Raw genomic sequence first — 14,418 nt, 5'->3', positions numbered from 1 at the left:
GTTAAACATTTACATGAAAATATAGATTTGAGTTTACAGATTACACCACATGGTGTGCGGTGGTTGCTCCAATATTTACAGTCTTCTTAAAGTGATTAGCAGCACTTTGAAGTGGGGAACATGAAATCTCTGACTTGTGGCTTCTCAGCTCAGTGGTTAGCATTGATCCCTCACAGCAAGAGTCCTTTGTTCCCGTCTCTGTGGAATTTGAAAATATTCTCCCTGCTTTTATGGGTTTCCTCCAGCTTCAGGAGCTGTGTTTCTTCCTGTCTTCAAAAACACACGATGTTCATGCTCCCCCTCCAACACTGTGCCCTTCAGACATTCACTTGCTCACTCATTAATTACTCATTAATAGTTATTATGGCGAAACCACCGTCAGGGCACTTGCTTACTATTAGTTCTGACCCCGGAGACCGTGGCAGAGCTGAAAATCTTATTTTCCCTGGGAGTGACAAGACTGGACAACGTTAGCAATAAGGGAAAGCTCAGACTGACTATTTGGAGAGGTAGGGTTGAGGAGGAGTGTATTTATTAGACAAACAGTGGGTGGCTGCCTTTTCCCCAAAATGGCGGATTAGGGTTAATTTAGCCTCGGGTTGGCGTTCACAGGTAGCGATTTGGTCCAGGTTTTGCTCACATAGGGGTTTGTTTTAAATTTTTACGGAAGGTAGTTAACCTTATCGATGTGCCAGTAAGCAACTAATTTAGTCAGACTTATTCCCGTCCCTTATTTCGGTCTTTGGACGACGGCAACATCGTTATTGTCTTGGAACAGCTGCCTGACAAGCGACTTTCCGGGTTAAACCGTCGATGCTTATGCGCATGCGAGCTGAGGAGTTTGAAAACAGCAGCGCGAAAAAGCAGGGCGTCAATAACGCCAATTTTTAGATTTCAAATAATTATATTGTCTTTTAACTATTTATGATTTGTTTTATGCCTTTAATAATTAAGGCTTAATTGTTTCACTAATAAAACTCGTGCTCGTTACTTAAGACGATTTTGGGAGTCAGACGTTGTCATGTTTCAGCTACGTTAGCTTAACGTTTTGGTTTATTTCGACTTTTTCACCATAAAACATGAAACCCACACGAGGCTCTGACCGGGCCCCATCAAAAACACCCAACAGGAAAAACAAGGAAAAGGCAGAAACATCGAGTCGGGTGAGTAAGTACACTCCAGCTGTCGTCGTTGTTGTTATCTGTAGCAGCTCTGGCTGACTTGTTACCTCCAACCCTTCATTTACTTTAGGACCAAGCCAAGATCATCCATCCAAAACCATCACAGACGAAAGGTTAGGACACCTCTTATACTTCTCATTCTACAGCAAACTGTAAAGTTGGTATTTGTTTGTATTTTCTAATGCGGCTCTTGTCTTTAAAGCTGAAAGAGGATCATCTCCTAACCGTAAAAGAGCTAAAGTGCAGGACAACAGGGCGCTGATGTCCAGGTCCTCCATCACTGCTCTGGAGAACATAATGGACTTATCAGTACTGTGAGTCTCACAGCAGAAGTAGAATGCTCTTATTTTTAACCATAACCTGACATATATTTCAAGCTCTCTGAGGTTTTCCTGTTGACATTATGCAATATTAGCAAGAAAATTTACCTTGTAAGGACACTTTGTTCCCCCGTGTTCACAGAGCAGCTCTTGCTGTGAAGCGGACACAGAAGAAGGAAAGCCAGGAGCATCTGAAAAAAATGAAAACCATGTAAGCATTAAGTCTGAAATTACAGTTAAAGTATGTATAAATAAACAACATAAGTAAGTAAAATTTTTATTTATATAGCACATTTCTAGATAAAAAGATCACAAAGTGCTTCACAAAGTATAAAAACAGACAAAAGTTAGCAAAATGCAACAAGATGTGTTTTTAGTTGTTTTTCAAAAGTGACCACTGAGTCCGCAGATCTTAAGTTCTGAGGAAGAGAGTTCCACAGTCTGGCGACCACAGTGGCAAAAGCTCTATCTCCCTTGGTTTTCAGCCTTGTATGCTGAATAACAAGTAGGCTCTGATCACAAGACCTCAGAGACCTACTAGGGACATAGGGCTATAAAAGTTCAATGATGTAGGCTGGTGCTTGTCCTTGAAGAGCTTTGCACCTGTGTATAAGCAATGGTGTTACATGAGAGTACTTAGATGTTTTTGTCAGAAGCCTTGCTGCAGCATTTTGGACAATCTGCAGACGCTCCAGGAAGTTTTTGTTTAGACATGTAAACAGTGAATTACAGATGATGAAGTGAATGCATGAATAACAATCTCCAGTTCAGTATGAGATACTATAGGGCTCAATTTAGAAATGTTTCTTAAATGATAGAAGCAGGACCGAACCAGAGATTTGACGTGAACATCCAAAGTAAGGTTACCCCTAAGTTCCTGATAGACGGTTTCACAAATGTTGAAAGAGGACCAAGAGCATTCATTATGTTAGGTACATATCTGTCCGGACCACATACAAGAACTTCAGTCTTTTCTTCATTAAGTTAGAGGAAGTTGTCAGCCATCCAGCCTTTGATGGATTCTAAGCACTCATTTAGAATCTGCAGCCTAGAAACATCTTCAGGATTAAAATAAATATATAACTGGATGTCATCTTCGCAGCAGTTCTAGCAAATGTCTTCAAAGGGGCTCAAAATATGCTGGAGATATATTAAAAACAATAAGGGTCCCAGCACAGAACCTTGTGGCACACCATAGGACAGGAACGTGGAAGATGACCTGTACTTAGAGACCGCCACAGAAAAGTATCGTTCATAGAGAAACGAGGAGAACCACTCTAAGGCAGACCCAGATACACCAACCCAGTATTTCAGCCTTTCATGCAAAATGTAATGTATCGTTTTGCATCAGAATGTCACTAGAAACTCTAAGAAGGGCTGTTTCAGTAGAATGAGCTCTACGAAAGCCAGACTGAAATTTGTCAGATATTATGTTTGTCTAAAACATAATAACCACAACCTTTTCTAATATCTTAGCAATTAACAGCAATTAACCATTATTCACTATCTGACCTACATGCAGTTGGATATCTCTTTACTTTAAATTTAAGTCACACATGAAATTAAGTTTGTGTAGGTTGGTTTTAGGAACATGCGGCACTTGAATGCGGCACTTGAACTTGAACGCCTGTCACATCACACGAACATCACACGCCTTGTGTGATGTTTGCGTATGTTTGAACCCCATCAGTAAGCACATTAGAAGCCTTGCGGTGCTTTGTTAAGACCAGAAGAGTGGCTAAAGGTGTGGCATGGCTCACACCCTTTCATTACATCCCACATAATTACCTTGATGATGTTCAGATTGTGGCTTTGCTCCGGGCTTTGTTCCAGAAAGCAGGTCTAGTGAAAAGTATGACTTCGTTAACCCTTAGGTTATAGGTTATAGACTAGATTGCTCCCTGAAACAAAAATTGGGTGTAACACTGTGACTCTGGATAGTAATTCAGGACTTATGGTACTGTGTTTGTGTCCGCAGGTATTTGCTTACACCCAGTTTATACTCTTGTGATAAATAAACAGTCATAACCACAAACTCTTCTGAAACCCTAAAACATATCCTGCACTGTAACCTGATGTGGATGTCCCTAGAAAAGTCACTAAGTGTCTCATCAACACAGCTCAACTGCATGTAGGTCAGATAGTGAATAATGGTTAAAATGTGGGCTAAACAGGAAAAGGAGCGACACCAGTGTTCAGCAAGAATGAGAACAAGCACCACAAAACATTCAAACAAATAATCAAAAAGCACGACAAGCTTAGATGGTGACTTTAGTGCAGTTTAAGATAAGACAGCTATTAGGTTGTTAGCCTGTCCATGTTACTGCAGCAATCACTATTTAATAAAACTGGTCTGCATATTTAGACACAACGCAGTGATCACTGATGAATCAGTTGTTGTGTTGTAACCGATCGGCCTTTCTGGAACCAGAAACTCAGAGTTCATCAGCTCAGTGTTTGTTTCACACAAAGCAGGGCCCTGCTCTGTGTGGGTGGGCATCACAATGATAAGGATTGAGTGAAAGCGGATGAACCCTCATTAAATTATTCATTTATAATCCTCTGTTTTATTCTTTTATTAATTCAGACATCATCATTCGAGAATTTTTTTTAAACTGCAGTTTGTGTTGCCTTTTCCTGATGTGTTTTCCGACCCATTTTAGGTTCCTGGCTCAGTGTGCACAACTCAAAGTTCCAGTGCAGAAACAAAAATATTTGGAGCATTCATCCAGGCATCACCAGGACGAGACTAAGAAGTCAGCGGTTGGAGAGAAGAATCTGAGCATCTTGAAGGTGAAAGACATAAAAAATGATTGGATTGTTTTGGAGGATTTGATTGGAAGCTAAACTGTCTCTTGGTGGAAGATTTATGTGGCCATGAACTTGATACATCTGTGCAAAAACCTACTGATATAGAGAGGTTTTCACATTTCTGCAAGTTGATATTCTGTTTGTTCAGCAGGTATGTGAAAAATGATTTGCACTGCCTACCTTATGGTTAGACTGTGGTCTTTGACACCAGTGAGATAAAGTCTGTTTCATTTTGTGTGCTGTGGTTTCTCTGCTCTGAAGTAACACCTACTCAGCTGTACGTGAGAGCAGGCGAAGGATGGGGTTAAAAAAACAAAACAAAACAGGAATTTAACTGCTCACAATAAAACTGACTGATACAATTAGGTCAATATGTTTGTAGACTAGGACACATCGATTTTTAAAAATGAGAGACTGAAGTGCAGACTTTTAGCTTTAATTCATTGTTTTAAATGTTTATGAATTGTAGCCATTTTTATTTTTTCAGAAGCTCAAAAATAATATGTTTTTTTTAACATATTTTATTTTTAGTAATATAATGATTTATTATTTACATGGATGAAAAACCTTTGCAGTCAATGAGTGTCTGAAGTGTAGAACTAATGGACTGCACCAGATGTTGTGTTTTCTCCTTTAAGATGCTCTGCCAGTTTTTGTGTTCAGTAATTGAAAGCATGCTCTACTGGGTTCATTTATCTATTGAAGAATCTATTTTCTTTAGCTTGAGAAACTGTTGTTTTTGCAGTATGCTTTGGTTTATTATCCATTAGGGCTGCAGCTGTCATTAATTTTAGCAATCTATTGATAATTCCACTGATTTAATCGAGTAATTGGATAAGAAATACTTTTGTCTAATGAGGAATAACAAATATTCAAAAGAGAAAAACACAAGTCTTTCAAAATCAATGTTTGTTTTTTAAATATTAATGCAATTTAATTAACACAGTATTTTATACTATTTCACGTTCAATCTGATAATGTTATTAACCTTAAAATTAATATGATCTAGTGCATTCCATGCCCCCTTTTGGACACGCCAATGTTTGCTAGCTGTATGATTTAAATGTGTTATTAGGCTAAGTTAAGAGTTCATCTGCATATTTTAATAACTTCTGGAGCCTTACTGATTTTCACCGTGTAAAAGAAACACTGATGGATGGAGCAGCTACAAAGTTTGCTTTTCTTCATGTCGGAGTTTGTTGATCAGGTGCTTCGATCAACAAACCAATGTTGGAAACACGTTTTCTTTCACTCTACCTAAGCTTACTGTTTCAGTAATGGCTCTGCCTCTTTGCTCTTCACGGTGCGTGGGTTTTATGTTGTCAGACTCCCTACATCATTGTCAGATTTGATACATTTAACACATCAGAATGCTACAAAACGAAGCATCAAAGCAAAGAATTTGTGTCAAGGATTTCTTCTTTTTATAAGCGAATTACTCAATGAATCGTTGCAGGCCTAGTTTTCTATTTGCACTGTGAAGGTCTGTATGATTAGTTTTTCTGCAACTGGCTCAATCTGAGCAGAGAATATAGGCATGTAAAGTTAAACGATGGGGTGTTCTCCCCGACTATTTTCACTATAGGGATGTGTATATATGTGTGTGGGTGCACAAGTATGTTTATATATGTATATAGACCTGTAAATTTGTATCTTTTGACTTATTACTGGGGCTATAAAAATACATGTAACAAATGTATACACCAGGGGTCGGCAACCTGCGGCTCCAGAGCCGCATGCGGCTCTTTAGTCCTTATACTGCGGCTCCGCGTGGTTTGGGAAAATAAATTAGTATTTAGCTAAAGTGTATTTTATTTGTGTTTAGTTCTTTTTTTTAACTTGTAGTTCTAAATTGGAAGATTATTGTGATATTGAAATATAAAAATAAAATTATATTCTATTATTTTTTCATCACACGCTCAAAATAAGAGTCACACTCGCGGAAGCCGGTGTACCCGCCGAAACGCCGTGCATTTATCGAGACTTTCAACCCCAGGTAGGCCAATTATGGATCTTCGGATCCACATTATGTCAGCAGCTATTCTCCACCGTGAACTATGTTAAAGACAAACACCGCTCACGCCTGACAGATGACAGCTTACAGTCCTGCGTAAACTGACTTTGTACAGCCCCGATAAGCAGACGCTGTGCGCAGAGGTTCGGGACCATAAGTCTTATTGTAAACATATCATGGCAGACCGACGATGTTTGCATGAACACGCTTTTCAGCATCTCTTTATTGACCACTTTTCACACACGGTTGCTGTACGCATACAGCCGGCTATAGCTTTTCACCTCACAGCCCGACATACACCACCAACAACACAACAGCACAGATAGCGCAGACGTTAAGGCAGCGAGGCATGATTGCGGGTGTGGCTCAGGTGCGTCCGCCTCCCCTGCAGCGGCGCTGCAGACCACGCCCCGCCGCACGCATTAACCTGGTAAAATACATATTTAGGCAGAATTTTGCAAATATCTATTTTTAATTTTTCAGCAGCATAGTGCTTTTTTTTACCAATTATTTTTTAAAAGTCAGGTCAAGGCTCCAACAGCCCAAAGGGTGGTGGCTGACAACAGTTTTTGTTTGTTACATGGATCATTTTAGTTCAGGTTGGTGTCTTTCCTTTTGTTATATTTCTTTAAGAGTTCAAAATGTGTTGATTACATAAATAAAATGTAATTTTCTCTGTAGCACTTCATGGATTTCATAAGCAACACACCTTAGTTGTTCACACAAAGCATAAAGGTAAAAAACAATATATACAGTGTTATCTTCATTTTAGATGTCAAAAAGTATTTGCGGCTCCCAGTGTTTTCTTTTGCGTGGAAACCGAGTCCAAATGGCTCTTTGGGTGTAAAAGGTTGCAGACCCCTGGTATACACTATTAGTTACTAAATAGTGGAATGGGGGTGGGATTAAATAAGCTTCTGCTTCTTCCTACTTTTTTTTGAACATGTAAGTTATTTATAATAATTGTTTTAAATTTTTCTTTTGTTTTGCTTCTTTTGCCTCTTTTTTTCTCTTTTGTGGTTGTATACTATTTTAACATGTTCAAAATGAAAATACAATAGAATACACTAAAGAGTTCATCGTGCTGCTGCTAACAGCAGTTTTATTATCTTTAAGTACTAGTGACCTAGTTTCACTGTCAACCACATGGACCCATAACACAAAACACTCTCCACAAATTCATCAGACCATGAGCTGTTTTTCCTCTCTCTGCACCCATTTTTACTTACTTTTTTTACGTTTTTAATTTGTTTTGGTACAAGTGCATCTTGGTGTTTTCTGTTTAAAGATTTAGTCTGAGCTTTTCTTGTTCTTGTTCACCTTTCTGTAGACCAACAAGGTGCAAATTACTCATTAAGGTGTCTCTTGATTGTTGGTTTTGACGATTATATGCTTACCTCCTCCAGAGTGTTCTTGACTTGGTTCGATGATTTTAACCATTGAAATAATTCTGTCATCATGCCTGTCATTTGTACCTATTTTCTGTGGACATTTAGACCTCTTCGGTGGTCGGTGCATTCATTATTCTGTTTAAAAAAATTATTGAATTTGGTGCCTTACAGCTAAAAGTGAGTCGAATTGAAATTTCGAGCCTATGAAAATGGGGAATATGTCTAAAAATAATTCTTGAATTAAATATGAAAGTTTGGACTTTAATCATGTGTTAATTAATTGGTTTGAAATCCATGGTGGAGAAATTGTCTAAAAGTCTATGAACATAACTTCTGCTTTTTCACTGGGATGTGACAGGTCATAGAAAAAAATAACACATCATGCTAAAAAAAAACAAACAAAAAAAACAGTCCTAAAACATGAGAACGGTATCAGTGGTTTTACATGAGGTCTTCTTTTTGACTTTGCAGGAAGACCTGCGGGCTGTGGTTCGTGCACTGGAGAGGCTGGAGGAGGAAACAGAGTCTTTGCAGCACTCATGCAGTCAGCTGAGGGACCAGTTGGAGGAGGAAGAGGAGAAAGCTAAAGAGGTGCAAATGATTTCACACAAGCATGCATACTTATTTGTCTTTATTGCAACATTCTCCAATCACTGCTGTCCTGATTTTAATTCAGATTTTAAACCAGCCTGAACCTGATGGTTCCATGTCTTCATGTTGTTTACTGATCCTGCCATTTGAATGCTTTAGCAGATATTGATTCATCTATCCAGGCAACTGGTGAGACTGTGTGAACTGTAGCCTTGGTTTCTTTCTTTTTTTTAGTTGGCCCCTGTTCTGGTCTTGGTTTGACATGTTGTGTATATAGATATATTCTTCTGCATACCCTGGTTGTAACCAGAGGTTTAACCAGGCTGACTTTATTATTATTTTCAAGCAGTCTTAAAATAGCAATCAAGTTATTTAAAACACTCTGGCCATACTCCGTTGACCTCTGGCATCAACATGGCATTTTCACCCAGAGAACTGCTTATTTTCTCTTTTTCAGACCATTCTCTTAGAGATGGTTGTGCGGGGGGAAATCCCAGCCGATCAGCAGTTTCTGAAATACTCAGATCAGTCTGGCTACGTTTAAAGCCACTTAATTCAACTTTAATCCCCATTCTGATCCTCAGTCTGATCTTTAGCTGGCCGCACTGATTATGTCTGCATCCCCGAATGCGCATGTAATTGGCTGTTGTTTATGTTAACAAGCAGATGAACAGGTTTATCTGATAAACTGTTCATTACCACCTCTGGTGTGTTTTTCAAATTCTGAACCTTTTGTGTCGATTTATTTCTTTGATCTGAATTTTCCCTTTTTGAACGTTACTCTCTTCTTTCTTTCTTTTTGCCTTTTTTTTGCAATAGACTACGGAGGATCTGCTACAGGTTTTATTATATGCTATATAACTATGTTTTAATGTGACATACATTACAGTAAATGGGTCATTTAATAATAGTAGATGTCACAGTTGAAGTTACCAGAAAATCGTGGTGTGAACTGCAGTTTCGACACCATCATGGGGTTGTTAGACAGGTTCGTCTAGACGTTTGTTACAGAATCACCATAACAGTGAATTTTTCGTGATGTTTGGCTGAAATGTGACTATTTTGTGGCTGTTGTGAAATCTGACATAACCTATTCTGGAGAAATCAAGTATTGCCTGGAATGCTACACCAGAGCCATATCGAATCACAGACTCGAAGGTTTTTAATGATTTACTTCAAACTCACACAGCACCCCTTTTCTGGTCTTCACAGATTTTACGAATAAGTGAACGAGCTGTTCTCAAACTTCCCTGTCTTCCTTCTCAGAAAAGTGAAACATTGGAGGTGAGTGTTGTTATTTTAAGAGTTGGGCACAGCCAACATTTTCACACTAACTGAAATGTGCTTCATTTAACCAAATTGCACAATATTACTTATCACTAAAGGTGAAGTTCATTTTGTTCCTGTCTCTTTTTTTTTTTTTTATGAATAGCATTTCTAAATAGCTTAGTGGGCACTTCCTCTACCATGTAACAGGAAAGCCTGTACATGTTCTCTGTGGTGCAACTTCTGTGAAAAACATGAAATTCATGTTACGAAATGCACAGAGAGAGAGAGAGAATGTGACTTTTGGGTTCTGTGTTATCTTGGTTATCTACTCAGCTACAGAATAAACCCTTGTTTTTGTTCTAGCTGTTTTCACGAGTCATATCACTCATAATACGTTTTACCTGGAATTAGTTGAAAAATCAACCAAATGTCACAGGTCACGCTGAGTGTAGGTCATCTGAAGTCACTTCAACGTGCAAGTTTCATACCTGAAAATTACACCTGTGCCACTTTTTGGCACCATAGGACTGTAACAGTTATCTTTTCTCTGGTTCTAAGCCTTAAAAACTGTACTTGTATCTGCGGTAATGTGTGTATACCCACTGCTGATTGATCTGCTGCCTCTCTTCCCTAGGAGAAGATCAGATCATTTAAAAAAATCAATTTAAATAGCCACTTTTTGTTTTCCTCAGGCTCTGCTGAGAAAGTTTATACCAGACAGCGATTCTGCAGCCACAGCTCGGAAACTGGGCCAAATTCTGCAGAAATCAAAGCCAACCGAGGATGACCAGGTGCTGCTTGCGCAGGCACGTGAACACGCCGATCGGCTCTTCCACCCCGGCTGCGTATTGAATAGTAGCGCACTGAGTTTTGAAGAAACGTAGCATTAAAGAAGAGGTTTAGAGATTTGCTGCACAGTATTTATTGGGTTTGATACTTCTTACTTCCATATTTGTGGTTGTCTTTGTGGAATATTTCTGCTTACCATGCTTCGCTGGTATTGAGTTTGCATCATATTCCTGTTTTCAGCTACTTTTTTTCTTTGTTTTTTATTAATTATGTGTTCTGTTATGTGGATGTTTTTTGTCTTTTGGTGGACATAAAAGCCTGATATTCAACTTCTGTGGCAAGTTTAGGCTAAACAACTGAAAATTAAATAAAGTCACAACTGAACAGTGAATTAATTAAAATCCTGCTGCCTAAACTTTTTTTTACAGTGGAAGATTCGGTGTGCTCTGAATAAATCCAAATCTTGCTGCTGCTTGATGTTTTGATGTTCAGCTAACTAAAGCTACTGGAATGCGTTTAATCTGTAAAACTTTTGGTTTTAATAAATTTGGAGAATCTGCTCTGTGCTGGAAAGAATAGCATTCTTGAAAGGATTATGCAAGGTATGGGTATTTTTTCTTTTTTTTTAGAACTCCGTGTAATAAAACTTACCCTGCAGCCAGGAAGTTAGCATCGAAATGATGTTGTTTTTTTTTCATTGCTGTGCATGTTGCATAAACCAGTGAACAAGATGATTCATGAATTCATTTTCCCTTAGAATTACAACCATCATGCCATCAGCATGTTCAGACAGAGGCAGCTTCTTGTTAGGAGCTGGCAGCAACAGCCAAACCCGAATCTCCTGTTCATGAGCCAAATATGCTCTTTTTGGCAAATCATAGTAGTAATTTTTGTTTGTTTGTTTTGTTTTGTAAATGAAACTTTTCCATTCCCATTCTCAAAATGTTTAATAGTCTATTAAAATAAAAAAAAGTATGTGTACATTCAAAACAAATCAATAACAGTCCAGATCATTGAAATACACAGTCCAGATAGGATCACATCTCTGCAAAACTGTCAAACTAAAGCAAAAATCATCATTTTATTTACAAGATTATGTGTGGCCTTCACTCATAAAGAGGACACTGCGGTACATTCACTTGCAATAACTCAAACACTTCCACTTCTGTATTTACATAACTCACATTTTAAAGGGGGATTGAATAATTTCCGCAAAAGGAGAAATGCACATGTTAAAAGAAATGCTGAAGAAATAAAGAGTTAATATGCTAAATTATTACATTATTGGCCTCCCTGTTACATCTGCGAGTTTTTCAGTGACTTCCTTCGTATGGACTCTGAGGAGTCATCATTGAAAAGTCGGTCAATGGTGGAGACCAGAGAAGCTTTGATGGCACGGCCTAAGCCTCTGGCAGCAAACACGTAAAGCACGGGGTTCAGGGCGCTCTTGATATACACCAGGTACAGAGATATGTATTTACCATAGGCTGCTGACTCAGACAGAGATTTGGCCAAAGCCTGTATAAATCGACAAACAAAATAGGGGACCCAGCAGGTGAGGAAGAGGAGCATTGTGAAAAAGAGCACATGGTACATCCTTTTCATCTTGCGTGCCATTGAAGGAGTGGAGGAGGTGGGTGTTGGAGGTGAAGCTCTCCTAATAGTGAGCAAAACAGCCAGGTTACTTCCCAGGAACACCAGTACGGGCAACATGAAACCTGCTAAAGTTTCGATTACGAACAAAGTCGTATTATGCCCTTCACTCTCGACGCAAAGGTGTTTCCCATCTTTCTCCTGCAGGACAGCGTAGTAGAGGTAGGGGCCAGACAAGATGGTAGCAATCAGCCATATGAGACCACAGGCCAAAGGGACGGCCCAAGCTGGCCGTCGCAGTCGAGCCCACACCGGCCTCAGCAGGCACAAGCATCGTTCCAGAGCCACAGCGCAGAGGAGGAAAGCAGAGGCGTACAATCCCAGGACCCGCAGGAACATGATGATGCGACAGAAGGTGTACCCAAATGGCCAGCTGTTGTGAATGAGATATCCCAACCCGAGAGGAATCCGCAGGATCAGCACCAAATCGGCCAGGGCAAGGTTCAGGACATAGACACGGAAACTGCTGGCAGCGCGTGTCTCCTCATTACTGCCTCTACGCAACACATGACGATGACTCCGAAATCCGAGCGCCCAAACCACAAGTCCATTCAGAGGCGCGCCCACCTTGAGGTACCAAGACAACCAGGTTGCAGTTAGGCTCGGGGAAACAGCAACTTGACATTTTGCAGGAATTCATTTATTTGCTTCTTGTGAAGACTGAACCTACTGTTTATTCTGTGAAACCGATATGAAGATGGAGCTGGTCTTATTTAATGAGCTCTGGTGGCTTTTTCAGCCTTTGCATGACAATCGTCATTTACATTGAGCAGGCTCCCTGCCTGTTGTAGCTGCAATACATGGAGCATTTACTCCACATGTATATATGTAAGTGGAACTGATACTGAATGTGAATTTTACATCGGAAACAATTCATGAACTGAAAGTCAAAAAAAGAGAAGATTTCTCACCAAGAAGATAAGCAGCGCAACTACGATCTCGGTTGCTCTTGAAGCTTCTTCCTGCCAGGTGCTGCTGTTGGAGCTAGATAGGTTTTCCACCTGTGTCCCATTCATGCCAGCCATCGGGCCGATACGAAACTGGGCTGTAATGCATCACGTTAGTTAAATACAGAAAGTACTGCGGCTGTTTGTCAATAAACAATTTCATCACTGATGGAGAAGGAAAATATGCAACTGTTGCACTGAAAGACAGATTTCACATATGCTGGTTGCCTAAAATGTTGACAAGCTGATGTCCACACCACACCACGCACAGCAAGATGACGCCACAAACTTCCTTCTGTACATTTGCTCAGCTTTGCATTGTTTCTTAAAGTTACGTTCCTTACTTAAAAATAGCGAATGCGCATTACTGCAACAAAGTGAGTGCAGCGCTCGAGTCTGAATCACCTGGGTGGGTGTTTAAAAAAAAAAATCATCTATCACTTAGGTGGCATTTTCTAATCGGATGAATAATCATAACCACTGCACGTAACCACTGTACTCTAACTTTGACAATTTTGTGAGTTTTAGTGCAAATGTCAGCTTTTTCCTCAAGAGGCAGTTTGACTTTATGTGCTGCTTTTTGTTTCCATGGCGTGATTAATAAAAACATGAAAGCATAGCATGCACGTCAGGTGCAACAGCAGTGATCAACGAGAAAGGAATCTGCTACACGTACATTCAGGCAACCCCGGGGTCTGCTATTCTGCTGCTGCATGCAAACATTCCTGTATCAGTGAACTTATCTCCCTGGTATGGATTCATTTTTTCAAAGCAAAAGTGAATTTCTGCTTTCACAAATCACAAAAAAAATTCCCTTTTCCATGTTAAGCATTAATAGCAATGAGCAGCATTTGTGCTGCAACTGACTCCAATTTTAGTTTGCTGCCCGAACTAACCAGATCAGTACTAACCTGCACCTGTGAATCAGTAGCTGTGAATCAGTAGAGATTAAACGCTTTAAAGTTGGTGTTTAAAAAATAAAATCAAATTCAAATCTAAAAGCAGGATTCAAATTAAAATCTAATTCAAAGACTTCTTTACTCACCTCCTTTACTTGAGTTGTGGGTGGAAGAAGTGGAGCAGCATATCAATAAAAAGGGAGTGCCTATCTGCCTAACTCTCTCTCTCTCTTTCCTGTCTGTGATTGCAACACACAGACACACACTCCTTCCTATAACCATATTTACAACATCTCAGAGTCAATCATCATTTTCTTCTGATAGTGAAAAGCCATTTCAAGTGTTTCCCTCCGGCTTTATCAGCTGCTTTACATGAGTAGTTGTTAACCTCAGAGGCATAAAAGGTAAAAACTGAATAAGATAAAACTGCCACGTCTCTCTCTCTCTCTTTTTTTTTTAAAAATTGCCACAAAGTTGTTTTTTTGTTTGTTTTTTTCCATGAAACTTGATTTCTAACATTTTGGTGGGCACTTTGTTTTTCATAGCTGGCAGT

The 14,418-nt window shown here is 39.4% G+C and overlaps 2 protein-coding genes across 2 annotated transcripts; one reads left to right on the top strand and one right to left on the bottom strand.

Moving 5' to 3' along the window:
- The first annotated feature begins 537 nt into the window (after positions 1 to 537).
- On the top strand, positions 538 to 11,038 carry cenpq (centromere protein Q). Its single transcript, XM_006780329.3, has 8 exons — positions 538 to 1,163; positions 1,252 to 1,294; positions 1,384 to 1,495; positions 1,644 to 1,712; positions 4,165 to 4,294; positions 8,189 to 8,308; positions 9,521 to 9,592; positions 10,270 to 11,038. The coding sequence occupies exons 1-8, from the start codon at positions 1,080 to 1,082 to the stop codon at positions 10,459 to 10,461; spliced, it is 822 nt and encodes a 273-aa protein (XP_006780392.2). The 5' UTR covers positions 538 to 1,079; the 3' UTR covers positions 10,462 to 11,038.
- Positions 11,039 to 11,336: 298 nt separating this feature from the next.
- Positions 11,337 to 14,025, bottom strand: LOC102799168 (C3a anaphylatoxin chemotactic receptor). Its single transcript, XM_006780328.3, has 3 exons — positions 14,012 to 14,025; positions 12,931 to 13,064; positions 11,337 to 12,586 (listed from the first exon to the last, which is right to left on the bottom strand). Exons 2-3 carry the CDS (start codon positions 13,042 to 13,044, stop codon positions 11,663 to 11,665), a joined length of 1,038 nt encoding a protein of 345 aa, XP_006780391.2. The 5' UTR covers positions 13,045 to 13,064; positions 14,012 to 14,025; the 3' UTR covers positions 11,337 to 11,662.
- Positions 14,026 to 14,418: the final 393 nt, after the last annotated feature.

Source organism: Neolamprologus brichardi, chromosome 1, assembly GCF_056152115.1.
Source record: "Neolamprologus brichardi isolate AB-2024 chromosome 1, ASM5615211v1, whole genome shotgun sequence".
NCBI lineage: Eukaryota > Metazoa > Chordata > Actinopteri > Cichliformes > Cichlidae > Neolamprologus > Neolamprologus brichardi.
The sequence above is the reverse complement of the archived record's forward strand: the minus strand, read 5'-3'. Positions and strand labels throughout refer to the sequence as shown.

Excerpts from the sequence above, each read along its gene's own strand:
- cenpq (XM_006780329.3), top strand. The coding sequence starts at position 1,080 with ATGAAACCCACACGAGGCTCTGACCGGGCCCCATCAAAAACACCCAAC. Across the intron at positions 4,295-8,188 it reads AGAATCTGAGCATCTTGAAG|GAAGACCTGCGGGCTGTGGT; the intron begins GTGAAAGACATA and ends TTGACTTTGCAG. Across the intron at positions 9,593-10,269 it reads AGAAAAGTGAAACATTGGAG|GCTCTGCTGAGAAAGTTTAT; the intron begins GTGAGTGTTGTT and ends TGTTTTCCTCAG.
- LOC102799168 (XM_006780328.3), bottom strand. The coding sequence starts at position 13,044 with ATGGCTGGCATGAATGGGACACAGGTGGAAAACCTATCTAGCTCCAAC. Across the intron at positions 12,587-12,930 it reads TTGCGCTGCTTATCTTCTTG|GTGGGCGCGCCTCTGAATGG; the intron begins GTGAGAAATCTT and ends TGGTACCTCAAG.